Below are 27,396 nucleotides of genomic sequence, written 5' to 3'. Positions count from 1 at the left end.
ATCATTTATAATGAAGAAAAATGTGAAATAGTTAGTTAGAATTAATTGTTTAAATAAAAAAATTTAATAATTTCTTTATGTTAAATAAACAAGTCTTTCGTTCATAAGTGAAATTTTTAAGGGATATTATACTAGATAATAAAAAAAAATGTGACAGTCATATGTATAAAAAAATATTTAATAACAATTTTTTTTTTAAATAAACAAAGATTTCGTTCACTGGACCACTGTCGCAAAAATGCAACAGGCATTTTTCTGACAATGGTTTAATGAGCGTTATTGTTTAATTTCTCGTGATTATCCCGAAGGATGTTCGAGCCTATGATGTTGATTTACACGCGATGTGTCGACTAATGATAGGAGTTTTCCTCGTGTAATAAAGGAAGACCAAATATAACAAACTAAAGCAGTGGACTGTATTTACAATAGTGATTTGAGGCGTAACCGAATACAAATGTATAGCGTACAAGAGAGCAGCTAGAGAACGTCGTTTTCCCTAGCGTGCTTGGAGTCGAATTGATTGGGAGGATCGAGCCAAGAGCCCGCGTAAGGGTAGATCCTCCCACTACTTCGGGATTTTCCTGCCTTCCCTGGGTGATAAGAAATATCCCGGATTGGCCAAGACGAGGACCAATTGGGGGGTGGACGATTGGAAAGTGGGAGATGGGACCGAGGAACATCCTGATGGCCCCAAGGCCATCCTGATGAACCAAGGGCCATCAATCACTCACCAGGGTGAAGAGTTGCCAGAGCCTGGGAAAAACCCAGGGCGTCTGGCAATCGTCAAGTGCGAAACTAGAGAAGGGCAGGATGGGACCTCTGTCAGATTTATGGCATGGGCCTAGAAAACTATGTACAAGTGCTACGCCCTGGGAACGGACACGAATGGGACATTAGCTAAAACGGTGACAAGGTCACTCCGTACCTAATTTTTAAAAATCCCCAAAGTCACGTTCCGAGAGCGTAAAGCAGTACCCATGCCATAACCAGATGTCCCAGGCTGGCCGCTACAGTTATAAAAATAATTTATATAACAAAAAAATTGTTAATAAATATTTTTTTATACATAAAGAATTAATAAATTATATGCATTTCACATTTTCCTTTATTATTTGGAAATATTCCTAAAAAATTCACCTAAAATATCAAATACGCTGTAACTTCCGCACGATTCATTCTTGGAAATTCTGAAAGTTGATATTTAAACTTAAATTGCGGCGAAAGGGTCAGGAAGGGTCTCAAGAGTTTTTACACAAAGATAGTTTAATATTATACCTTGCCAAAACGATCAGTGCCAGACCAAAATCTATTAAAGGATTTGTTATATGCTTCCATAAATAAAAAATGGGCAGAAAACAGAGATTTCCGATTAGCCCATATTACTTAATGTTTAACAACTTTTTAAAAAAAATTTTTTGCCAAATAAGCGTTGTACCTGTGGCAATGTCTCTACAAATTTTCAAACAAATTCGTTGGATAGTTTCGTTTTTACAGATTTTTTGCCGCTTTTTAGCCATTTGGCACCACTGTGCGGCGTACGCACGACCATACTCGGCCGGCCTCAGTGCCGGTAAACTCGCGGAGCTGGCCCTGTTCCCGTCTTCCTACGCGGCGAAAAGGGCCAACGTTACAGTATAAATGTTCTTACTTGTACGAAGCTTGAATTGGTACTAATAAGTTTGATAAGCGTGGCCTGTGCCTAATGTTTGTATACATTTCTTAGCTCACAATAACATTATAACCAAGTGTCCACTTATTTTTGTCCTGTTGAGGGATACAATGTCTCCCGTATGAGTCCATGTGCATACGGCACTGCGGACCGCCGGACCGCGGCAGGGTGGGGAGACGGCCACCGAGCGCGAGAGACAAACGAAGTCTCACAGAGAGTTAATCGAGAACAGTCGATGACGTTGCCACGTGCGAACCCTGATGGGTTATTGTATTAATAGCAGTTTATAATAAAGTATTATGTGTTATTTATCCTTATAATATAACGTGAATCAATTAGCCTATATCCCAAACCCTAACATGTCCCCTGATAAATAACTGACATTCTCGTTATAGTACGGCGTGTTTACACAAAGATGTAAATATGAACTTCAATTATTCGTTAAATAATCTATACACTATAAGGATATATAATAAATAAAACTTAAGTTTATAACAGTAATGTTAATTCCACTAAACTTCATTTTTACCCATTTCCACTAACTGTCCACTTATTTTTTTTCCGACTGTATATCTATATGCGAAATTGTAATAAATACTCATTGCTTTCAGAAATACGAAGAATGCGGTGGGGGAGGGTCCATTACATTGTCGCGAGGTGTAAGTTCAACACATCGTGCGTGCAAGTCGCATTAGTATGTGACGTCATGAGTATGTGTCTGAAAAGCCTGGTCCGCGAACCAAACTAACAAATTCAAATCATATTCCAAGGGTAATAAATTATTATTACTAATAATCCTATCGCCGGTTTCTCGCGGCTCTAGCTCATAACAGTTTCAGTTTCAACATTAAAAAGGTGCTAGTACTTGTTTGGTTACCTCGGTTAGTTAATACAGTCAAATATAAAAGTTAATATTCTATAGAAATATACCTTAATTGCACCGTGCTGGGTGAAGGGTAAGCTGACGAATAAAATACTGGCATACCACTCCGAATTGTATCCGGTACGCTGTACCAAGTCCAGCCGAATTCGGGAAACCAACTGAAATGGGCAAGCATAGCATCGCTTTCCGTTAACGACGTTAACGCGGCCCAAAAATGATTTACAACACCTTGTCGATATTGCGATTTCAGTGGCTTTTTAGATAAACATGTAATATCGTGAAGAAACTCGTAGGGTGCTGGAACAAAAAAGTTGTTTGGTTACTCGTATACATGGCGTGACCGGATGGGTAGTACTGTCAGGAAGGGTTCTTGTTTCTGGCGATGTCGCACTATATTCTACACATCAAATCATGTCCAAAAAAAAAGAAAGAAGTAACATCTTTTTGTTTGACGCCTAGTTTTTAAGACAATCGAGTTTAATAATTCGGCAAACACAGGGTGGGGCACTTAAATGGGAACACCTAAGTATCTCCTTTACTTATAACGCTATGAAAAAACTTTTCAGGACAAAGTTGCACTGTTTGAAGGGGCATATGATGGTAGCACCGATACTTTTCCAAGGTTATTTTTTTACGAGAATTTGAGGTCATTGATGTTTTTTCAAATGATATCGGGCATAAAATACAGGGCATAAAGGACAAATCCGACGACTTTATAAACCATACTGTTCTGATCATCCAGTCTCAACAAATTTTACTAACATTATCCGAAGTTACACGTTGAGCTCAAAGTGTTATTTGTAATTCAAAATGCAATTTTATGCGTGAAATTTAATCGTTTGAAATTAATAATATAAATATGCAATGATAAAACATAATGAAATTAAAAAAAAAATGCGTTAGTCGGCAGGATTTGAACCCCGGTCGTCCGGCTGAAAACATGGCACGCTGGAGTCTCTCGCTGACCTGCATGGACGACGGACGTGCCCTTAAAGAGTCTCTGCGATAGTGCGTTTCTTTTTGCTTTTTGGTCGGTGCTTTATGCGTCCTTCAAGCTTCGTTAGTGTTTTTATCTGTGGTGCTAAATCTACTGATAAGTGCGTATGGTGTTGTGTAAATTTATCCCCCCTGCCTCGGCAGGCCTGAGCCGTTTCGGGCCTCAGGTCTTTGATACCCTCCACCATGGAGTCTCACATAGCACAGGGCTCCAAGCGGTGCATTTCGCCTGACTTCTCCGACAAGGAGAACGACGAACCTAACCCAACAATTAAGCCGAGGATGCCGAAAACCCCCAAACTCCACTCGCTCGAGTTGGACAGGCTTTATAAACAATTTATTAAAGAAAATAAGGCCAGCTCCTCCAAAATCGCTCCCAACCTCAAAATGGCGCGCAAGACAGTACCCTCAGCGCCCCTAGGGAACGCGTCCCCAAGCGCGTCCCCTGACGGGCACCCTTCCACACCGGCCGAACTCTGGACTACCCCTAAGAAGACAGCTAAGGCCCATTGCGACCCTTCGGATGCTCCTACAGAGGTCCCTAGTTGCAGCTCCAACAGATTTGAGATTCTGGCCGACCCCGAGACGGAACACGTGGACACCGCACCTCCCGCAACAAGCCCAAGGAAAGCACCTAAACCTCCTCCGATCTTCACGATAAATACGGACCTCCATACCATCATTAATACTGCAAAATACCTCAACATCCCCAAAGCTGACTTCACCGTCAAGGAAGTTAGCAGTGACAATCACACCATATACACCAGCCAGATCGAACATCATCAAGCCCTAGTAAACAAACTGAAACTAGAAAAAATCCAGCATTACACCTTCACCCCTAAATCACTTAAACCAAAATCTATTCTTATAAAAGGAATAAGAGGAGATTTTAGCCCTGAAGATATCCTGAAGGAGCTGAATGAGCTTAACATTCCAAGGGTTAAAATCACCAAACTGTCCAAATTCACATACAACAAGTCGCAGCCCGGCAACTATCACCACCTTATTCAGCTGTCATCCGACAGCAAGCCAGCAGACCTCTTCAAAATTAAGACGTTAGCACATCAGCGCATTAGATGGGAGCACCTAAGACGCCCAGCCATCTTCCAATGCAAGAAATGCCAGCGGCTGGGGCATGCAAGCAATAACTGTGCGATGGCATTCAGGTGCGTCAAATGTGCTCAGTCTCATGAACCCGGGAAATGCCCCATTCCCCAACACGAAGACAAAGCGGCCCTCAGATGTGCCAACTGCAATGAATCCGGACACCCTGCATCCTACAAAGGCTGCCCGTACATTAAATTTGCCCTGGAAAAAAAGAAGGCCCACATCAACAACAGTCGCAGTGCGGCCATAACTAGAGTCCGGAATCTAGCCTCAACAGTAAGGGAAAACCTTTCATACGCGCAGGCTGCTACTCGGGCGCAACCGCAGCCCCGCCATAAACCCACTCCAGCCCCAGCACCCATAGTTTATGGCACCCGACACGACCCGCCTCTTTCATCACCTAAGATCGCCTTCGGCAACCACGACAACCAGAATAATCAGCAGCACCCCCCTCCGGCATGGATTCTGGACCTCAAAAATGAACTATCTGCACTTATCAATTCTCAACTACAGACAATAACATCACAAATAACCGCCAACGCTGGAAAAATAGAATTTATCATGAATTCCCTCTTCACGGACTAAATGGCTTCTTCAACCCCCAGTCTTCAAAGATTAATCAACGTTGCTGCCATCAACGTGAACTCCGTTATTACAAACGCCCGGAGGCTCGATTTACTTCAATTTATGGAGAAACACAACCACGACATCCTGCTACTGTCGGAGACGAAACTGAATGACAAACACAACATCACCTTCAAAAACCACCTTGTATACAGGACAGACCGCCCCAATTCTTCGCAAGGAGGAGGGACAGCCATCGTCATCAAGAGAGAGCTTCCTCACGAGAGGATCGCCTTTCCCCCCTCATCGGTAAATGAAATCTTAGAGTACACGATAATCAAAATTCCATTAAATAGTAATAAGAATTTATTCATAGTTAGCGTATATGCTAGACCCGATAATAGAAAACTCGTCTATCTTGAATTATATAATCTCTTTGATTCTCTTAATCTACATAGTGATAAAAACCTTTACATTATAGCGGGCGATCTTAATGCTAGACGTAAAGATTGGGGAGACAGGGTAGATAATCAGCGAGGCAGGTACTTAAAGCAATGGGAGGCCTACTTCGGCCTTACATTTAGATTAAAAATATTCACCCCGGCTTTTCCGACCTTCAAACCTGCCAACACCTTCCTCGATATCTGCCTTGCTGACTCAAGACTAAAATTGATCGATAATATTCACGGGAAAGCACAAACCCTCCCATATGACAGCGATCACTCCGCAATCTCATTTAAATTCGATCTTAATAGCAGCAGCTTGTCTATCTGGCACCCGTTCGCAGAAAGCCACCGTCTCAATTTTAAAGCTACGAACTGGCAGAAGTTCACCAAAAGACTAGCCAGAAGTTACTCCAGTTACTCCAATAGCCTTCCCTCTTCTCGCAACCTCACGATCCCTGAAATAGACAGCAACCTTGAGCTTATCACCAACACAATATTCTCCACAATGCAGAGAACAGTCCCTAAATTCAAACCATTCAACAATACACATAGATACCTCAATCACAACATCCGCAAGCTCCTAAAAGCTAAAAGCTACCTCGTCTCACTCCTACATAAACTTCACATTTCCGACCCTTACTCATCCAGAAATATCACATCAATCGCCAAAAAAGCCCTCATAGATACCAACAATGCTTTAAACCTAGAACTCAAGCTCTCAATTGACCGCTATTGGACCAACCAAATCAAGAAAATAGACTTCCGTAAAACAGACTCCTTCTTCCCTAAGATTAATGCGATTTTCCGTTCTAAAAAACCCCCCCAAATCAAAGAATTTCACATCAACTCTGACGATAGCATACTCTCAAGAAGTAAATGCGACCTTACGAAGGCACAAAAATCTAACGATAAACTCATTTTTTCCGACACCCAGGACAAGCTCAATATTATAGGAGCCTTTTACGAATCCATAAACTCACCCCGACACCTCAATTCCAACTCCCATCTTAAGCTTTTGGTTGACTCAGCGGCTGACTCCATCAAAAATCTTTTCACCTCAAACAGAAACTCCTCCACAACATTCACCCAATTCACCAGTGACAACCCTTCCAGCAATCCAAAAACAACTCCACTTGAACCACATCCCTTCTGCAACACCTGGCTAGTTGCAAAAACCCTTAAGAATCTCCCAAATAAAACATCTAGCGGCCTTGACAACATCCCTCCTATCATACTCAAGCATCTTCCTAATTGCATTATACAAGACCTTACAATAATTTTTAATAATGCCTCCAACCATCACTATTTTCCCACAGCCTGGAAGAAAGCTAAAGTGCTCCCAATCATTAAAAAAAATAAGAACCCCTGTGACCCATCCAGTTATCGCCCTATAAGCTTAACTCCTAGCTTAAGCAAAGTTTTTGAGGCCATTATCAATTCCAAGATAGACGACTTCTGTAGGAAAAATAATGTAATTCCGCATCAACAATTTGGCTTCAGACATAAACACTCAACCACCCACGCAATACACAAGCTTCTATCAGACCTCTCACATCTCATCCCTTCCGGCCAATTTGTAGGAGCAGCTCTCCTAGATATCGAGAAAGCCTTTGACTCCGTGTGGCTTAATGGCTTGCTTTATAAACTTCAAAAGAAGCACTGCCCCACATGGCTTTTACTTCAAATATGGGATATGATTAAAGACAAATCATTCCACACTTGGGACGGATCCCAGCTTTCGTCAGAAATCTTCCATATCAGCGAAGGACTACAGCAAGGAACGGTCAATTCCCCCATTCTTTTTAATATTTTTCTTAGCGATCTCCCTAGGCTATTTAATCTCAACTGTAACACGAACTCTTCCGCCTTAGCGTACGCAGATGATCTAATAGTGTACACTACTAGCAATAAAGCCAAAACCACTCGCGATAATCTAGAATCACTTGTAGAAAAAATCAACCAATATTATATAGCTTGGAATCTGAAATTAAACCCTAATAAAAGTGAAACTATCCTATTTAGAAAACCGCTCTACAACCTCTCCTCAAAAGCTAAGGCAGGCAGCAAAAACTTTGAGATCCGCACCACAACCCCCGGTACAAACAACAAAGAACCCATCCCCCACAGGAAAACGGTTAAATACCTTGGTATTCATCTTGACTACCTGCTGCGCGGCAACGTTCATATTGATATCCAAGTTAATAAAGCCAAAACCGCATTTCAAGCCAATAGCCGAATCTTTTACAACAAGCACATTTCCAACAGAACAAAAGTCATACTATACATGCTTCTCATCAGGCCCATTCTAACCTACTCCGCACCCACTTGGTGGAATATCAACCACACCGTAATGGAAAAAATCCGCAGTTTCGAAAGGAAATGCTTAAGAGCCTGCCTCAAGCTTTACAGATCCCAGCACTCCAACTGGCAACATTTTGTTAAAAACAAAACACTGTACGACACTGCAGATATCCCAAGGATAGATTCCTTCACCATCAAACTCACCAGAGATTATTTCAGCAACCTTCCATTCATTGATAATCCTATTATTCAATCTCTCGCATTACAAGATACTACAACCTCCCAAAGACAAATAGAAACTGGATACACCTCTCCTCAAGCTTTCATCCACTGTGATAAGATAGGTATCATCCAAGACGCAAACAACATAAATTTAATTTACCATTGGAGACGAAATAAAGCTGACAAACGCATCGCGTTCCGCCACACAGACTACTACACCAACAGAGACAAGTTCAAACTCTCCACGGCAATCCCAAAGAATGACTTCGACAACTTCCACCGTCTAGACCTTGAGAGATACTGGTGGCTATCGCGCAATGATACCCATCTATCCGATCTCTACAGTCGAAGCTTAAGATCGCGCCCCCCCCCCCGTTAGCCCTAAGCTATTAGTACATAAACCTGACTGCGATATTTATCTGCAATAAATCTATCTTTAAGGTCCTGGCACTTCCTGTACCCCCGTACACACCCACCCTTCACTCTACCCCTCCGTTGTTAAGTTTTCAAAGTTTACCCTCCTCTCTAGTTATAAGTAATAGTTTGTAAGCAAATAAAGATATTGTTTTTTGGGGTTTTTTCCTCATTTTCCCCTGCGTTTTTTTAATTCATAGTCTGTTTAGAGTTACTTTATTTTTACTCCAGCAATAATCTAGATCGTAATTAATTCTAAGCTATCGCCCAAAGACTGACTAGCTGCAAGAAACGTACACAAACGTACAAGTAGCTAGACACTATTACTATTATTATTTAGTTTGGTATTTTTTTCCTATGTTTATTGTTACCTCTCCACACCAAAGATTGTATTCCCACTTCAATAAAACATGTTTTTTCAAAAAAAAAAAAAAACATGGCACGCTACCGTTGCGCCACATCGACTCTTGTTGTAGGCTAGAAAAAATACGGCATTACATGGGAAATAATGAAACTTCAATCATCAATATCTCGAAAAGTATTGGGTATCTGCCCCTATAATGGTATATATTCGTAAAGAGGAGAACGAGATCTATAAGTGTGCAAAGTTTCAACCGAATCGGTGACCCGAAGGACGTGGCCTCTCCTTGTTAGACCAAAATAACTTTTATTTCAGACCCGCTCATTTCACTGGTTACGGTATGAATAGATATACAAAAATCTCGGTACATTTATTGTTAAATATGGGTAAAGAAGTCCTTTCGCTTTGCCACGATTGTGTCTGAGTCTGTACGGTGCCGGAACGCGTGCATACTATCCGCACCGACACACACCGGACCCGGCACGGCACCGACAGAATATTCTTCGCGAAAATGTTGAGCAGTCGGGCCGGTGCCGATACGTGTCTGTGCGGTTAGTATTGCGACGAAACGTCGTCTGGTTGCGTGCTCGCATCGCGACCAGGCCCGCGCCAGTCACAGCGACGCCCGCCGGCGCCAGTCACAGCGACGCCCGCCGGCGCACCAATCAGCAAGCGCCAACGCCAGCCAAGATACACGAGAGGGCTCTCGTTGTGGTCCCCGCTGGCCTATACAGTGTTTAAAGAAAAACCATTCAATATTTATATAGTATATAGGATACACTGTACTGGGTAACAAAAGCTTTAGTAAACATAGGTCGAAAGGTCAACCGTTTCTGAGATGTAAACATTTTTGTTTGCTAGTATCATAATTGACTTACTTGCTTTCATCGCATACGATGTTTATTTTAGTATTTACAAACCGCGTTCTGAATGTTCTTATTCAATTGCCGACAGTAGATTTCATCCGGAATCAGTCAGTTATTTATCAAAGGAAAGAAGACACGTGGAAAATCTTCCGTAAATATCAAAAGGCCAGTAGTAACTGAATCATGAATTTAGCAGTCAAAATTGTTTACATTGTCTATATCTCATTTCAGCACGTATAGTTTAACCATTTTTTTTTTTTGGGCGAGAGGAGAAAGGAAGCGTTTCTAAAAAAACAGCGTTCGAAAAAATTTCTCCTTACACAGTTTAGTAGACACAGTAATACCATGCAATTTTCATTTCAACTTTCTTTAAAATATTATTTGTTGTTCGTAAGATTTTTTATTTCACGAAAAAGGAAATATTGAAATTTTTTCAAGAGCAGATTTCACACGAAATGCGAGAATTAGAACGAGAAAAAGTACGGTTGTATTAGGCATAACCTACTCTGCTTGTGAACAATGTTTCAAAAGGGCATAGCCGATTAAGATGGTCAAAACTGCCCTTAGAGGTTTTTCAATGATTAATGAACCATTCGAAAGCTGACCCAGAAAAACCCCTCTGAGCAAAATCTCAACCCTCTATCTTGCCCGTGAGGGTAGTTACAGGGCAAATTAGATTTCGCGCTTTTCCACGCATTTTCCACACTCTGATGCTTCCTAAAATTCTGAAAAAATGTGGCATATTTTGGATCCTAAGACAGATTTTTGAGAATTTTTTCAGATTTTTTTCTTGCAAACTGTGGTCGTAAAAAATGAAAAACCTCAAAAAAATCGGAAAAATGTACATTTCTCAAAAATATGAAAACATGCTATTTTGCTGTTTAGTGCCCCGATAAAGTATCATAACAGGCAGTGTCCTCAATTTTTTTTAGATTTTTTCTTGTGGGCACTTTTTGTCCAGACAAGAAAAACCGAATTTTTTCGCCGTTTCTGCTATTAGGAGGAAAGTTACACTTGTTGGTTTTATCGCAGGTATATATTAAGTCATTTTAAACATTATTACATTGAAACAAGTAAGTGTTTGACCTAAGACATGTTTTAAGAGAAGAAAATGGATTGTATTTTGTGCGGTATATACCAGAATGTTCGGAACGTTTACAACATCGCTGGTTGGCACAGCGGTTAGGGCGTCAGACTACGGAGCGGATACGCTGGTGTTCGAATCGCGTCGGTGGGAAAGTTTTTTTTCCATACGTCATCTTTATTTTTTCAATTTCTTATATGGTTTATTCGTGTGATTTTAACAATATTTTTTTAATGTTTTAAAAATATTGAGGTAACATTTTTAACTAACTTTTATTTATATCACTCCGATTTTACTTCGAATTTAATGATATTATTTTCTTGGATTAGGCAATAAATTGATATTTATATTATTGTGTTCGTCCACGATTTCTGCCAGATATGAAATTGCTTGTGAAAATTGGTAAGATTCCGTGAAAAGAATTTTTAAATCTACTTCTGTCATTTCCGGAAAATCAAGAGTATCTACCGAGGATACTGTTTGAAATGGAGTCTTTTTGCAGTTACAATTGTTTCCAATTTTTGGAAAGGTTTTGTTGTCTACTTGTTTGTGTAGAAGCTGGTACTTTTGACCTAGTATACTATGAATTGCCTCTGCATCCCACCGAAAATAATGAACTTCCTGATCCGTATCATAAATGTCCACAGAACAAGTCTTTCATTCAAGTAACTATAAACGGGAATTACTTCCTCATGTACCTTACAATAAAGAGGAATGGCTTAGGCTTATTTGTACCTGATACCTCACTTTCAAAATAGTGGTAGTATGTAGCCCTTTTCTCTCAATTTGACAAAAACCAATACTTTGCTGCGTGTTATTTATTCAGAGTTCTTCTTATTTCCTCCCTAATTTCTGAAGACGCAAGGCTTAGAAACTAGATTAATGAATTTTAATATTAACAATGTTAAACAGGACCGCAATGATGAACATATACAATTAGAGAATCGAGGAAATAATAGATACTGCAAAACTATTTTTGTATGTATTTTAGTTAAAAATGTTACCTCAATAGTTTTAAAACATTAAAAAAACATTGTTAAAATCACATATTAAACCATATAAGAAATTGAAAAAATAAAGATGACGTATGGAAAAAAAACTTTCCCACCGACGGGATTCGAACACAATCGTATCCGCTCCGTAGCCCGACGCCCTAACCGCTGTGCCAACCGGCGATGTTGTAAACGTTCCGAACATTCTGGTATATACCGCACAAAATACAATCCATTTTCTTCTCTTAAAACATGTCTTAGGTCAAACACTTACTTGTTTCGATGTAATAATGTTTAAAATGACTTAATATATACCTGCGATAAAACCAACAAGTGTAACTTTCCTCCTAATAGCAGAAACGGCGAAAAAATTCGGTTTTTCTTGTCTGGACAAAAAGTGCCCACAAGAAAAAATCTAAAAAAAATTGAGGACACTGCCTGTTATGGTACTTTATCGGGGCACTAAACAGCAAAATAGCATGTTTTCATATTTTTAAGAAATGTACATTTTTCCGATTTTTTTGAGGTTTTTCATTTTTTACGACCACAGTTTGCAAGAAAAATATCTGAAAAAATTCTCAAAAATCTGTCTTAGGATCCAAAATATGCCACATTTTTTTCAGGATTTTAGGAAGCATCAGAGTGCGGAAAATGCGTGGAAAAGCGCGAAATCTAATTTACCCTGTAACTACCCTCACGGGCAAGATAGAGGGTTGAAATTTTGCTCACAAGGAGAGGCCACGACCTTCGGGTCACGGATTCTGTTGAAACTTTGCATAATTATAGATCTCGTTCTCCTGTTCACGAATATATACCATTATAGAGGCAGATACTCAATCGTTTAGTCGGTAGCGTGCCAAGTTTTCAGGCGGGCCACCAGGGTTCAAATCTTGCCTACTACCGCTTTTTTAAAAATTTTATTATGTTTTATCATTGTATATTTATATTATTAATTTCAATCGATTAAATTTCACACATAAAATTGCATTTTGAATTATAAATAACATGTATTTATTTACTAATAACAGGATTATTTACTATTATTATATATTATTATTTATATAACAAATATATATTAAATTTTAAGAAGTCTTTATAAATATCCTGTGTTAATTTTCCGGATTTCGAACAAGATATTATTACGTTTGTGTGATGTGACATAAATTCATCCACCTTTTCTTGAACAAGTGCGGTCTTTTCTCCCTTATATGGTATTGTCCTTTCGAACGTTTATTGATACTGACATCCTGTCTGATCCGTGTTGGTTACATAATTTAAATGGAATTGCGAGGTGGTATATTTTACTACTTTCCGATAATTTTCGGCGGTCTGCTATATTTTATCAAAATGAAATTGGTACTTTTCATTATATTGAAATTTAATCGATTGAAATTGATAATATAAATATGCAGTGATAAAACATAATACAATCTTTAAAAAAATGACTGAGTCGACAGGATTTGAAGATTGGTCGTCCGGCTGAAAACTTGGCACGCCACAGTCGCGCCAAAGCGAATCTAGTTGTAGCGTAGAAAAAATACGGTATTACATAGGAAATAATGAAACTTTAATCGTCAATATGTCGAAAACTATTGAGTATCTGCCCCTACAATGGTATATATTCGTGAACAGGAGAACGAGATCTATAAGTATGCAGAGTTTCAACAGAATCCGTGACCCGAAGGTCGTGGCCTTTCCTTGTCAGAGGGGTTTTCTTGGTCAGCTTTCGAATGGTTTATTAATCATGGAAAAACCTCTAAGGGCAGTTTTGACCATCTTAATCGGCTAGGCCCTTTGTTCGAAACAGCATCTGACTAACTGGGTGTACGACAGTAACTCGTGTACGAAATTGTTTTTCTGCTTACAATTAGAGTTAATTTTGTTTCTCTCACGAGGCCGTTACGGTCGACAACAATGAATAATGCAACATGCGGTGCCACGTGTCCGTTATCGTATCGTATAATGATTCGTCTATTCTTGAACTTGATGTATTTATTATAGTTAAGCAATTGCACTTGAACTTACCTTCGATGGTAATTGTATATTGTATTGTATTAGATACAGACAATGATTTTGTAGACCAAGGACACGTTACTACATACTCTAAGGAAACACTAGACTTCCACAGTAGAACAAAACAAATTTCAAGCACATCGTCTCTCACGTTGGCTCGTTTTATCAAGTATCCTTCTCGAAGCCGACAGCATAGTAAACTGCTTAATGTGCAAGTCACTTTATCTTCAATTTGTTTCTTTTGTAAAAGTTGAGTTGACTTTTGTTCATAAAATAATGAGTTTTTCGAATGCCAGTTAGGATAGTATGGCAAATCATCATGAAGTACTTCACGATACAGTTGCCAGCATAAAAAATTTTTATGATAGATATTCATTTCTGTATCGTCTAAATGTGTCTGTAAAGATAAAAATTATATTGTAAGTTGTACATATAGAAAAATCGAAGCAATTTTTTTATCAAGTTTATGTTTTATCATATACGGAGTTCATCAATGATAAAAAAAATTCAACAAAAGTTGGAACACAGATTTCGTTTTCGACTGATGAAGTAAAATAATTCTGCGTGTCACGAGCTATTGCCAGTGATTTTCAATTCCGGACAATCGCATCGCGTTTATCACAGTGCAATGCGATCTATAAAAAGATTTCGCGGACACCATCGCAAAGTTTAATATGTGTTAGTGATTGCTAGATATTTGTTCTAACAATCGCCAAAGATTCTAATAGTGACGACTGCAATAGGGGCTTTACCTAAGGGAACCAGACATTTTTTACTCTTTTTTTTGAAAAATTCAAGTTTCAATCCTAGAAAATCACTAGTTCAAAACTTATACATGTGTAAAGGTGTGCGATTTTCAGCATTTCTGAAAGGTAAGGACGCCGCCATGTTGGTATGTAGTGACCGTCGCGCGTCGCTTAACGAGCGGAGCCACTAGATACTGTGCACGAATTGATGGATTTTACAGTGGAAGATCCATCCGTTTCGTCGGGGACTATTGCAGCGTGGTTCCACTATTACCCTGATTGTCGACCTATTCATTAAGATTTAATTGGATAAGACGAAATTAGGGGGGATTTCGGCATCTGGAAATCGATTATAGTTCAGGTACAACATATTATGTTGGTTTGTGTTAGGTTTTTTGGAGGGTCTGGGGGAGGGGAGAGCCCCCTCAGCCACACAAGCAATTAAGAACTGCAGGTTATATTTACAACTTTTTTTTATTCGTGTGTGCGGAAAAGATATCTCCTCTCAAAAAAGGTCACTACGTTATCGGCATTACCGCGTGCTTATGTTGCCATCTGGCGGTTCTGATTGTTAAACGACGGGCGACGGTCATTATATACCAACATGGCGGCGCCCGTAGCTGTCAAAAACGCACATCTTTATACACGCATACCTTTTGAACTAGTGATCTCCTATGATTGAAACTTACATTTTCGGTATTTTCTCCCCAAAATCTACAGGACTATATAAAAAGAGTTAAAAATGTTTGGTTTCCTGAGGTAAAGTTTATCCCTACCAAATTCCTGAAACACCCCAACCACAATCCCCTCAAAGCCCTATGGGCCTAACAGAGGAACCACCTCTCCGAGACGACCCATACGTAGAATTTATCAATTGCATACAAGACCCTACAGGTTTCTCTATCATCATCAAACTCAACAATCCTAATTGGAAACAGATTAAGAGAAATGTCGTCCGAGACAACAGAATGCACACTTTAGAAAACTTGATAGACGAACATAGCTCCAAACATGACACTTTAACTGTGTCGGTTATATATCGTTATCTCACAAATTTCGAGCTTCGATTTCAATCTCATCACAGGGTCCCGTTACGCCACCCGCGAGACCTGACAAAGAAAAGGATCGCGACATATCGCGACACTGGGATGAGCGCGCATCGATCTCCACTCGATACCGATCGAAGAAGGTCGATGCAAGCCGCAATCAATCACTCTACATCTGGAAGCGGTATTAAGGCGGTGGCCACGGCGTGCATCCCCTCCCTAGTTCCGCACAGCGTACACGAGATTTGCAAGGGTACGGGATGCCCGCTCTCATTTGTTAACAATGCAAAAATAGTACTGTTCTGTAGTCAAAATCGCTAGATAAAAGTTCAATCTAGGGTGAAAAGGTCCTCAGAAGTCGTACTTTTGCGTTTTTTAGCCGTAATTTGCAATATTCAGCAGCATACTGCTTGTCGAGTGACATTATCGTAAATATCGAGAGATTCAGAGCTCGTATGGAGTTCGTAGGAACTTTCCACCCTAGCAGAAAAATTGGATCATTGAGTATTTCATCAAAATATAGTTCCGGCATTTTTCGCTACGAGCGCTGTACTCTGTTCCCGATCTGCCTCGTCGTCAGCAGTCACTGTATCGGTAAAAGAGAGGCCTATAGGAGCATGCGCGGCGCGAAAGCGTGAATGGCGTGTACGTGTGCCGACAGCGATCGCAAGGGTCTGGGATGCCTGGAAATATTTCCCAATAATGCAGTGACGGGACTTTTCCATAGTGAAAAGAGCTAGATAAAGGTTGAATCTAGGGTGAAAAGATCCTCAGAAGTCCTACTTTTGCGTCATCGAGAAATGATTAGCAATATTCGGCAGCATGTTGTCCGCCAGAGAGGCCTGTAGGAGCATGAGCGGCGCGACAACGTGGATGGCGCTGTCGTAGCTTCGTTCGAATAGCCGTGCCGCGGCACACTCACACACCGCCTGATCAGCGTGTACGTGTGCCGACGGCGATCGCAAGGGTCCGGGATGCCTGGAAATATTTCCCAATAATGCAGTCACGGGACTTGTCAATGGTGAAAAGAGCTAGATGAAAGTTCTATCTGGGGTGGAAAGGTCCTCAGAAGTCGTACTTTTGCATCATCGAGAAATGGTTAGGAATATTCGGCAGCACGTCGTTTCTCAGGGAGGCTATGGGAACTGACATGGCGGCACACTCACACACCGCCTGGTCAGCGTGTACGTGTACCTACGAGGGCTGGATGGGTCTGGAATTCCGCAACCCATTTCTCTATAATACAGGGATGTGAATTTTCAGTAATGGTTCGCACTAGATAAAAGGATCAACCTACCATGCTGAATCCCTCGAAAATCCGTAAAAATTATTGTTTGCGAAATGTAACAAATAGTTTGACAAACTATATTTAAATAATTGATTCTTTTCTAGTTTTTATCTCTAGATACAAGTGAACGCATTCTAAATTTTTTCAGTAAAAATTTGATTTCTATAACTCCGTGCCGTGACATTGACACTGGAGGGTGTCATAAATTAGCCCTCCCACGACACTGTCTCGCCGAAGACGAAAGAACTTTCCTGTAACCTCGGTGCAAAACACAGTCATTCTCTAAAGTCTGAAACACCGCCGCTTCGCACGAATGTATGATTGCCTAGTAAATATGATCCAAATTATATCATGTTTGGTGTCAATTTTATCAGGAAAATGACATGAATGTGTTGAGAGAAGTTTCATGAATATATTATGAAAAACAAAAGAATTGGGACATTGCATTAGTATTGTCTCACCGATATACCTGACACCGCATAATGTTACACTCTTCGGCGGTCTAGCTTCTGGCCCCTTCGAAAGGTAGACACTTGGGGGCGTCATAAATTACCCCTTCTCCGATAGTGTCCTGCCGAAGACGAAAGAGCTGGCATGCAGCCTCGGTGCGAAACACAGTCATTCTCTGAAATCTAAAACATCGTCGCTTCGAACAAATGTACGAATGCGTAGTAAATATGATACAAATTATACCATTCGTGTCATTTTCCTGATAAAATTGACACCAAACATGATATAATTTGGATCATATTTACTAGGCAATCGTACATTCGTGCGAAGCGGCGGTGTTTCAGACTTTAGAGAAAGACTGTGTTTTGCACCGAGGTTACAGGAAAGTCCTTTCGTCTTCGGCGAGACAGTGTCGTGGGAGGGCTATTTTATGACACCCTCCAGTGTCAATGCTATGGAGCGGGCCATCGACGCAAGATACTAATTCGCAACAGGTTGCTTTCAAACCATTAGAGATATTGAAATAAAATTTTCACAGAAAATATTTAGAATATATTCATTTTTATCTGGAGATAAAAACTAGAAAAAATCAATTGATAAATATAGTTTGCCCAACTATTTGTTACATTTCGCGAACAATAATTTTTAGGGATTTTTGAGGGATTCAGCATGTTAGGTTGATCTTTTTATCTAGTGCCATTACTGAAAATTCACATCCTTGTATTATCCAACCTTCCAAGATGCTAATTGGCTAAAGTGCTTTACACTATGAAATAGTCCCGTCTCTGCATTATTGGGATATGGTTAGAGGCATCCCGGACCCTTGCGATCAGCGTAGGCACACGTACACGCCGACCAGGCGGTGTGTGAGTGTGCCGCCATGTCAGTTCCCATAGCCTCCCTGACAAACGACGTGCTGCCAAATATTGCTAACCATTTCTCGATGATGCAAAAGTACGACTTCTGTGGACCTTTCCACCCTAGATAGAACTTTCATCTAGCTCTTTTTACCATTGACAAGTCCCGTGACTGCATTATTGGGAAATATTTCCAGGCATCCCGGACCCTTGCGATCGCCGTCGGCACACGTACACGCTGATCAGGCGGTGTGTGAGTGTGTCGCGGCACGGCTATTCGAACGAAGCTACGACAGCGCCATCCACGTTGTCGTACGTCCGTACATTCTCTCTTCCTCTGTTTTACCAATACAGTGTGTTGCTTGATACTGAACTTTGGAAAACGTTCCTAGCTCCCCTACTGGACAGAAATGTTACTATTTAGCTTTCTCTAGCGGCCGTTCGTTCTTTCATAGCGTGACGATCAATATTGTGTCGGGGCATTCGGAGCATGCCCTGGTCAGGTTCGGTTCCCTCCCCTTAAGAGCCAAGACTCCGTAGATTCGCGATAAGGTAGAGTGACCACGTTACCGATAAAAATAAGCGAAAAATGTTTTTACGTGACTCAACTTTTCGTCCTTATATGCGAATATTTTTCGCTGGGAAAGAGCTCATTCTGTTTCGGATCACGCGAGCTCCGCGGCGGCACGAGACCCAAGTCTGGGCCAGGGGCGAGAGAGGTGACGGGATTGCCCAAACATAACAAGGCGCTAGACCACCGAGCCTCTCGTCACCTCTCCCCCCACCATTCGACCACCTTCAGCGCAACCGACTCCCAATAATTCGTTGTAATTAGTCTTTGAACTGCTCTTTTCTAACACGCATCGCTTCGCTTGAGCCTTGCCGTTTTCTCTTAACAAAAGGAAACTCATTGCGCTTCTTCGGGTTTCCGCGCTTCGCTTAGTTATAGTTTTCTTACGTTATTGTACTAATAGTCTTAAGTTGGTGTCGGGATTAGTTGTTAAGTGACTCACGCAAGTTTGAATAAAATAGACGCTAGATAGATTTAGAACACCACAGTGCTCGCATCGAAGATTCTTAACTCCCTCCACGATTCCTACTGCATCCTTTAACACATTCAAAGGAGGAAGGTTCAATCTAGTGCGCGTCGGTCATGAGCTAACGAGATTATGCAGATAAGCGTTATAAGTAGGCCAAAAATTGACGATGTGCTTTCCGTGGAATCCAAGCATTTGCATGCCATTGGATGAGTTTTCGGGATGATATCAGGAGTAGCGCGCGCTAGAAAATATCTCCAGCTACAAAATGAGCTATATTTTGTCTTGCTGCTCTGCGAAATAAAGCCAAAAACTTGAAGCACGTTTCTGGCGTTAGAATTCATAATATCGATAATACAGAGCAAAAAAAGTGACAAGTTTAGTCACAGACTTAAGACCCGTCGGATCAAGACTAAGACGGACCTTAAGTCAATGGCTGAAGGCTGTGAACGGAAATTATACAACAGTTACCGACCTGCTGACTCTGCAAAAGTCTCGTGACTACTCTTGTACGCCAGGTGCCATTCGGCAAAACCCGGTGTGCATTCGATGAGTCAAAACCGACCTGGTAGGTCCTCAAATCGAGGAGTCACGAGCACAAACCGCGTCGTGGCACTGCCAAATAACGAGAAACCGCAGCTCCGTGATTTTCGGCCGCGACTGCACAGTAGTCATCAGCAATCACGGGATTGCTCTGAGTTCTTATGACCGTAGTTCTTAAAAATTTGTAACTTGCTGCGGGCAAGCTTCTATAATTGTTAAATCTTCTACCTTGCGTCTTGCAAGACTCGATCGCGTACTAAGTGACAGCAAATGCAAAGTTGCTGTGTGTCCATATGACATAATTTATTAAATAATGTATCTAGCGCCTTGCAAGGATCGACGCGTATCACGACGTAGCTTATAATCGCGTTCAAGGGACACCAGGTAAACTCATTTCGGTATTTATAGTCAGAATTCGCGATTGTCTCGGATTTCGCACGATCATGGCCACTCTGCCGCTACCACTACCAGAGCTTACTCCGAGACCACACATCGTGCTAAAGAGTAAACTGCTTGGTTCCGTGGTGTGTCCGGGGTTTGGTGTGTGTCTCCATCCAGGCCACTCGTATGAGTATGCGGCTGAGTGCGTGATTCGTCTGACAGGTCACGAATCGCTCAATCGCAGAGGCCCGAGCCGGATCGGTAGCCCGTTCTAACTAGAAATTCGGAGCCCAAGCGTAGAGGTAGAGCGAGGAAACCGTGAGCGTCCCTCGCACGTAAGTCGCAGGACGCTTACACTCCGCGACAAAAAGATAGTACACCCTTAAATATTGCTATTTCTGAAAACTGTGATGAAATTTGATATGTTTCTCTCCGTGTATGTACTTCGGTGGAGCTTCAAGGCTACTTACACCGGCGGATTTAAGCACAGGTTACAGATTCTAGTCTAAATGTAAACATCCGGGGTCACTGACGCGACAAAATGATGGCACAGTCTTAAAATCCTTTCTCTGCAGTTGACACTAGGCCGTTATACTGTTTGTATCGTGTACTGTGTTACTGTGCATTAAATATTGTGTGTTTCTTATTATCTTCTATTGAAATTACACTATAGGTAGTGGAAAATCTTCACCCGATGCTGAAATAAAAACGATTTTGAAGCTTCAAATTCTTCGGGAACAGCATGACAAATTGCTACAGCAGCTGTCGTACATACAAATATACGTAATGTGCAAGGGATAATAAAAGAATGTCCGTACTTAGTACGAATGAAATTGGAAAAAAATCACCTTTAACCGCTCAGCATAAATCAGAGCGTCTGAAATTTACACAAGAGCATATACATTGGAGAAAAAAGTGGCGTCGTCTTATTTTTAGTGATTAGAAAAGTTTTAATCTAGATGGGCCGGATGGTTTCGCACACTATTTTCACGACCTGCGGAAAGAGGAAAGGATATGAAGCCGCAGACACGTTGGTGGCGGAGTAATGCTTTGGGCCGGAATTGGGTGTCGAGGGGTGACTGAAGTAAAATTAATAAAGAAAACTATGACCAGCAAAATTTATATAGTTTTGATAGACGAAGAATTAACTAAATTCGGACAGACAATTTCCGGGGAAAAGGGCCTAGCCGATTAAGATGGTCAAAACTGCCCTTAGAGGTTTTTCAATGATTAATGAACCATTCGAAAGCTGACCCAAAAAAACCCCTCTGAGCAAAATCTCAACCCTCTATCTTGCCCGTGAGGGTAGTTACAGGGCAAATTAGATTTCGCGCTTTTCCACGCATTTTCCACACTCTGATGCTTCCTAAAATTCTGAAAAAATGTGGCATATTTTGGATCCTAAGACAGATTTTTGAGAATTTTTTCAGATTTTTTTCTTGCAAACTGTGGTCGTAAAAAATGAAAAACCTCAAAAAAATCGGAAAAATGTACATTTCTCAAAAATATGAAAACATGCTATTTTGCTGTTTAGTGCCCCGATAAAGTACCATAACAGGCAGTGTCCTCAATTTTTTTTAGATTTTTTCTTGTGGGCACTTTTTGTCCAGACAAGAAAAACCGAATTTTTTCGCCGTTTCTGCTATTAGGAGGAAAGTTACACTTGTTGGTTTTATCGCAGGTATATATTAAATCATTTTAAACATTATTACATTGAAACAAGTAAGTGTTTGACCTAAGAAATGTTTTAAGAGAAAAAATGGATTGTATTTTGTGCGGTATATACCAGAATGTTCGGAACGCTTACAACATCGCTGGTTGGCACAGCGGTTAGGGCGTCGGACTACGGAGCGGATACGCTGGTGTTCGAATCCCGTCGGTGGGAAAGTTTTTTTTCCATACGTCATCTTTATTTTTTCAATTTCTTATATGGTTTATTCATGTGATTTTAACAATATTTTTTTAATGTTTTAAAAATATTGAGGTAACATTTTTAACTAAAATACATACAAAAATAGTTTTGCAGTATCTATTATTTCCTCGATTCTCTAATTGTATATGTTCATCATTGCGGTCCTGTTTAACATTGTTAATATTAAAATTCATTAATCTAGTTTCTAAGCCTTGCGTCTTCAGAAATTAGGGAGGAAATAAGAAGAACTCTGAATAAATAACACGCAGCAAAGTATTGGTTTTTGTCAAATTGAGAGAAAAGGGCTACATACTACCACTATTTTGAAAGTGAGGTATCAGGTACAAATAAGCCTAAGCCATTCCTCTTTATTGTAAGGTACATGAGGAAGTAATTCCCGTTTATAGTTACTTGAATGAAAGACTTGTTCTGTGGACATTTATGATACGGATCAGGAAGTTCATTATTTTCATATAATACAATAATATAATACAATTCATAGTATACTAGGTCAAAAGTACCAGCTTCTACACAAACAACTAGACAACAAAACCTTTCCAAAAATTGGAAACAATTGTAACTGCAAAAAGACTCCATTTCAAACAGTATCCTCGGTAGATACTCTTGATTTTCCGGAAATGACAGAAGTAGATTTAAAAATTCTTTTCACGGAATCTTACCAATTTTCACAAGCAATTTCATATCTGGCAGAAATCGTGGACGAACACAATAATATAAATATCAATTTATTGCCTAATCCAAGAAAATAATATCATTAAATTCGAAGTAAAATCGGAGTGATATAAATAAAAGTTAGTTAAAAATGTTACCTCAATATTTTTAAAACATTAAAAAAATATTGTTAAAATCACACGAATAAACCATATAAGAAATTGAAAAAATAAAGATGACGTATGGAAAAAAAACTTTCCCACCGACGCGATTCGAACACCAGCGTATCCGCTCCGTAGTCTGACGCCCTAACCGCTGTGCCAACCAGCGATGTTGTAAGCGTTCCGAACATTCTGGTATATACCGCACAAAATACAATCCATTTTTTCTCTTAAAACATTTCTTAGGTCAAACACTAACTTGTTTCAATGTAATAATGTTTAAAATGACTTAATATATACCTGCAATAAAAGCAACAAGTGTAACTTTCCTCCTAATAGCAGAAACGGCGAAAAAATTCAGTTTTTCTTGTCTGGACAAAAAGTGCCCACAAGAAAAAATCTAAAAAAAATTGAGGACACTGCCTGTTATGGTACTTTATCGGGGCACTAAACAGCAAAATAGCATGTTTTCATATTTTTGAGAAATGTACATTTTTCCGATTTTTTTGAGGTTTTTCATTTTTTGCGACCACAGTTTGCAAGAAAAAAATCTGAAAAAATTCTCAAAAATCTGTCTTAGGATCCAAAATATGCCACATTTTTTCAGAATTTTAGGAACCATCAGAGTGTGGGAAATGCGCGGAAAAGCGCGAAATCTAATTTACCCTGTAACTACCCTCACGGGCAAGATAGGGGGTTGAAATTTTGCTCAGAGGGGTTTTTCTGGGTCAGCTTTCGAATGGTTCATTAATTATTGAAGAACGTCTAAGGGCAGTTTTGACCATCTTAATCGGCTAGGCCCTTTGTCTGTCACCTCAGGATTTTGGAAAAAATCGATTTATGCGGAAAGAAACTAATGAAATCACAATTTTCCCGTTGAAATGATTTCATAACCCTCTAGTTATTTTGATTCAGAGGCCAAAATGTGAATTTCGCGAGGCGTTCGAAGCATGCGTGGTGTCACGAGACGCTCATGCTCCTACAGGCCTCCCTGGCGGACAACATGCTGCCGAATATTGCTAATCATTTCTCGATGATGGAAAAGTAGGACTGCTGAGGAACTTTCCCGCCTAGATTGAACTTTTATCTAGCTCTTTTCACTATGGAAAAGTCCCGTCTCTGCATTATTGGGAAACATTTCCAGGCATCCCGGACCCTTGCGATCCGCGTAGGCACACGTACACGCCGACCAGGCGGTGTGTGAGTGTGCCACGGCACGGCTATTTGAAGGAAGATACGACAGCGCCATCCACGCTGTCGCGCCGCGCATGCTCCTATAGGCCTCTGTTTTACCGATACAGTAACTGCTGACGATGAGAGAGATCGGGAACAGAGTACAGCGCTCGTAACGAAAAATGCCGGAACTATATTTTGATGAAATATCCAATTTTCCTCAATGATGCAATGTTTGTGGGTTCCCGCAATCATTTGATTAATACGTAAGCATACAACGTGATTGGCGTTGCATTGAAATCCTATATGTTCCCGCTAGGCGGGAAAGGTCCTACGAACTCCATACGCATGCTGCTGATATTGCAAATTACGGCAAAAAACGCAAAAGTAGGACTTCTGAGGACCTTTGCCGCCTACATTGAACCTTTATCTAACGCTTTTGACTACAAAACAGTATTATCTTTGCATTATTAAGAAATGAGAGCGGGACTCCCGTACCCTTGCAAATCTCGTGTACGGTGTGCGGAACTAGGGAGGGGATGCGCGCCGGGGCCACCGCCTTAAGGGGGCCGGCAGGCATTTGGCCTTGACTGTCACGCTATGTTACGCTGTGCCTTTTTTCTAGACATTTTACGTCTTAAATAAGTAAGTAATCAATTAAAAATGCATACCACCGTGTTTGTGCATGTCTTTGCTACGTCTGTACAGAGCCTTTTTTCGATACGAACACTAAATCTCTCGAAATTAAGAGAATCTCTCTCTGCGGCAGCCATCTTGTGACGTCATACTTGCTTCAGAAAGCGAGTTTTCTGCCGAATATTACAAATTACTCCACGATGAGGTAGAAATTCGCAATTTGGGCTCTGTACAGACGTAGATTGGACTTTTAGGAAACACAAGTGACCACTTTTAAACTGCTCATTGCAATATTGAAGCGTCAATTTGTCAAGATTTTGACCCTTGCAAGTTCATACACGTATATTGCAGAGAAATTCTCTTAACTTCGAGAGATTTAGTGTTCGTATCGAAAAAAAGGCTCTGAACAGACGTAGCAAAGACATGTACAAGCACGGTGGTATGCATTTTTAATTGATTACTTACTTATTTAAGACATAAAATGTCTAGAAACAAAGGCACAGCGTAACATAGCGTGACAGTCAAGGCCAAATGCTTGCCGGCACCCTTAATCATACAGCGAATCGTTTAGTTAGGACGTTAGAACCAAATGTGGAAATAAAAAATAAATTGGATTTGATATCAAAATGGGGGTGCGATGGTGCTTGAAGCCAAAGTGTATACAAACAAAAATTTTTATTTGATGGAGATGATTATGATTCTGTCACACTTGTTTCTACTTTGGTTCCGATTAAATTGTTCGACCCACATAATGGAGAAATATTATGGGAAAACCAAGCCTTCTTCCACATCTTACTGTGGGGCAATCAAATTCAAATTTTGTAAAGAAACACCAGAAGTAATCAACCATAGAAGTCAATAGAATCAATGAAGAAATTTCGTTACTCATACCAACAAAAGTTGATTCAACTGAAATAAGTCACCAATTAGTAATGACTATGGTAGACGGAAAAATCTGCAACGTTTTGTCGAAAACGAATTCGTCAATGAGGTGCTACATCTGTGAGGCAACTCCTAAAGAGATGAATAATTTAAAACGAGTCAATGAAAATATTTGTAATGAGGAGTACTACAAATTTGGACTTTTGTCTCTGCATGCAAAAATTATTCAGCATCAAAGCCAGAATACAAAACAATGCAGGGAAGTAAAAAATTACTTGTTCAAGAAAGATTTCGTTCTGAGCTGGGTTTAATTGAGGACAAGGTTAAGCAAGGAACTGGTACGTACAACGATGGAAATTCTGCCAGAAGATTTTTAAAAAATTCTAAGGTTACGTCAGCAATCACTGGAGTTGATGAATATTTAATTTACAGGTCTGCTGTGGTTCAGCAAGCCATTTCATTAGGGAAAAAAGTTAATTTAAAAAAATTTGCACGCTACGCGACGGAAACTGCGGAATTATTTATCACTCTTTACCCATGGTATTACATGCCAGCCACAGTTTATAAATAATTGTACCATAGTACCTATCGGGCAACTGTCGGAAGAACCCCAAGAAGCAAGAAATAAAAAATTCCGAAAGTTCCGGAAATTTAACAGGGTGGCTATAAATGAAGATATATTAAACAACTTGTAACGTCGCGTTTCGTCTTGGGATGCCCTGTCGCTGGATGCTCGAGGATACCAGGGTTCTTCGAGAGGGAAGACAGGTAGAAATGAACGGAATGCCAGGGTCAGGTGAAAATGCTATTTATTTACTGCGGGGATTTGCTAGCTGGACCGGCGATGGTCTCCGGGTTGACCCTGCTGGTGGACACGGGTTTCGCTGGCGGCTGGGGACAAAACGTCGGTGAACGACGAGGTATTAGGGTCGATTCATACTTGCCGGGGCCGAATGAACTTACAACTAGCGCGATTCTTATACTTAGTGCTTATAGCTAGCCGCGGTGTGCGACCGCGGAACGGACGTGGAGCGGACGCGGAGCAGGAGCGGAACGAACGCGGAACGCAAGATAAACGCATAGCGCTACGGAGACGGAACGCGACCACAGGCCGCAGGTGCGGGTCACGGGGCGAACGCGTTCGGCACGGTCGGTGAGCGGAACGGGCGCGGAACACAAAAATAATTGCGGAGCGTGGAACCGAGCGTGGAACGTACGCGGAACGAGCGCGGAACGCAAAAATAATCGCGGAACGGCCGCGGGGCGGGCGCGGAACGCAAAGTAATCGTGGAGCACCACAGAAACGGACTCGGAACCGGCGCGGAATGGATACAGATCACGGGGCGGATGGGGTCCGCACGCTTCGTACGCGGAAAAGATGCGGAAAGCGGGAGGAAGGCAGCTCGCTTCGCGGCCGGACCGACTGGACGCTCGACTCGCTGCTTCCGGGCAAGACCGCGTTGCGGGTTCGCACGCACAGGGGCGAGCCTCCATCTCCACGAGGAGGCAAACCGCTGGGGGAGGCTCCCCCAGGGCTCGTCGGCCCCCCACTGCGGGGTGGACGCAGAGATGGTGACGGTGGCCCAGGGATGGGCCTAATTGCTCCTCCCGTTAATTCGCCAATTCGCGGCCCGTTTCCGGGGCGTCTACGGGAAGTGTGGTGGAGGGTCCTTGGCGTGCTGGAACATGCCCCG

The 27,396-nt window shown here is 41.1% G+C and overlaps 1 protein-coding gene and 1 long non-coding RNA gene across 5 annotated transcripts in view; one reads left to right on the top strand and one right to left on the bottom strand.

Moving 5' to 3' along the window:
- Positions 1-27,396, bottom strand: part of LOC143363220 (KICSTOR complex protein SZT2) — a 281,412-nt gene that overhangs the window by 196,218 nt on the left and 57,798 nt on the right. For all 4 annotated transcript variants that reach the window (XM_076803815.1, XM_076803817.1, XM_076803816.1 and 1 more), the window contains exons 7-8: positions 13,931-14,315; positions 2,600-2,849 (exon numbers count right to left, since the gene is read on the bottom strand). In XM_076803815.1, coding sequence (XP_076659930.1) covers positions 2,600-2,849; positions 13,931-14,315 — 635 coding nt within the window. The remainder of the gene's footprint in view (positions 1-2,599; positions 2,850-13,930; positions 14,316-27,396) is intronic.
- LOC143363230 (uncharacterized) overlaps positions 1-27,396 on the top strand; it is a 159,726-nt gene that overhangs the window by 120,124 nt on the left and 12,206 nt on the right. The window lies entirely within an intron of this gene.

This window comes from Halictus rubicundus, unplaced genomic scaffold (genome assembly GCF_050948215.1).
Source record: "Halictus rubicundus isolate RS-2024b unplaced genomic scaffold, iyHalRubi1_principal scaffold0028, whole genome shotgun sequence".
In the NCBI taxonomy this organism is placed as follows: Eukaryota; Metazoa; Arthropoda; class Insecta; order Hymenoptera; family Halictidae; genus Halictus; species Halictus rubicundus.
This window is presented reverse-complemented; position numbering and strand designations above follow the sequence as displayed.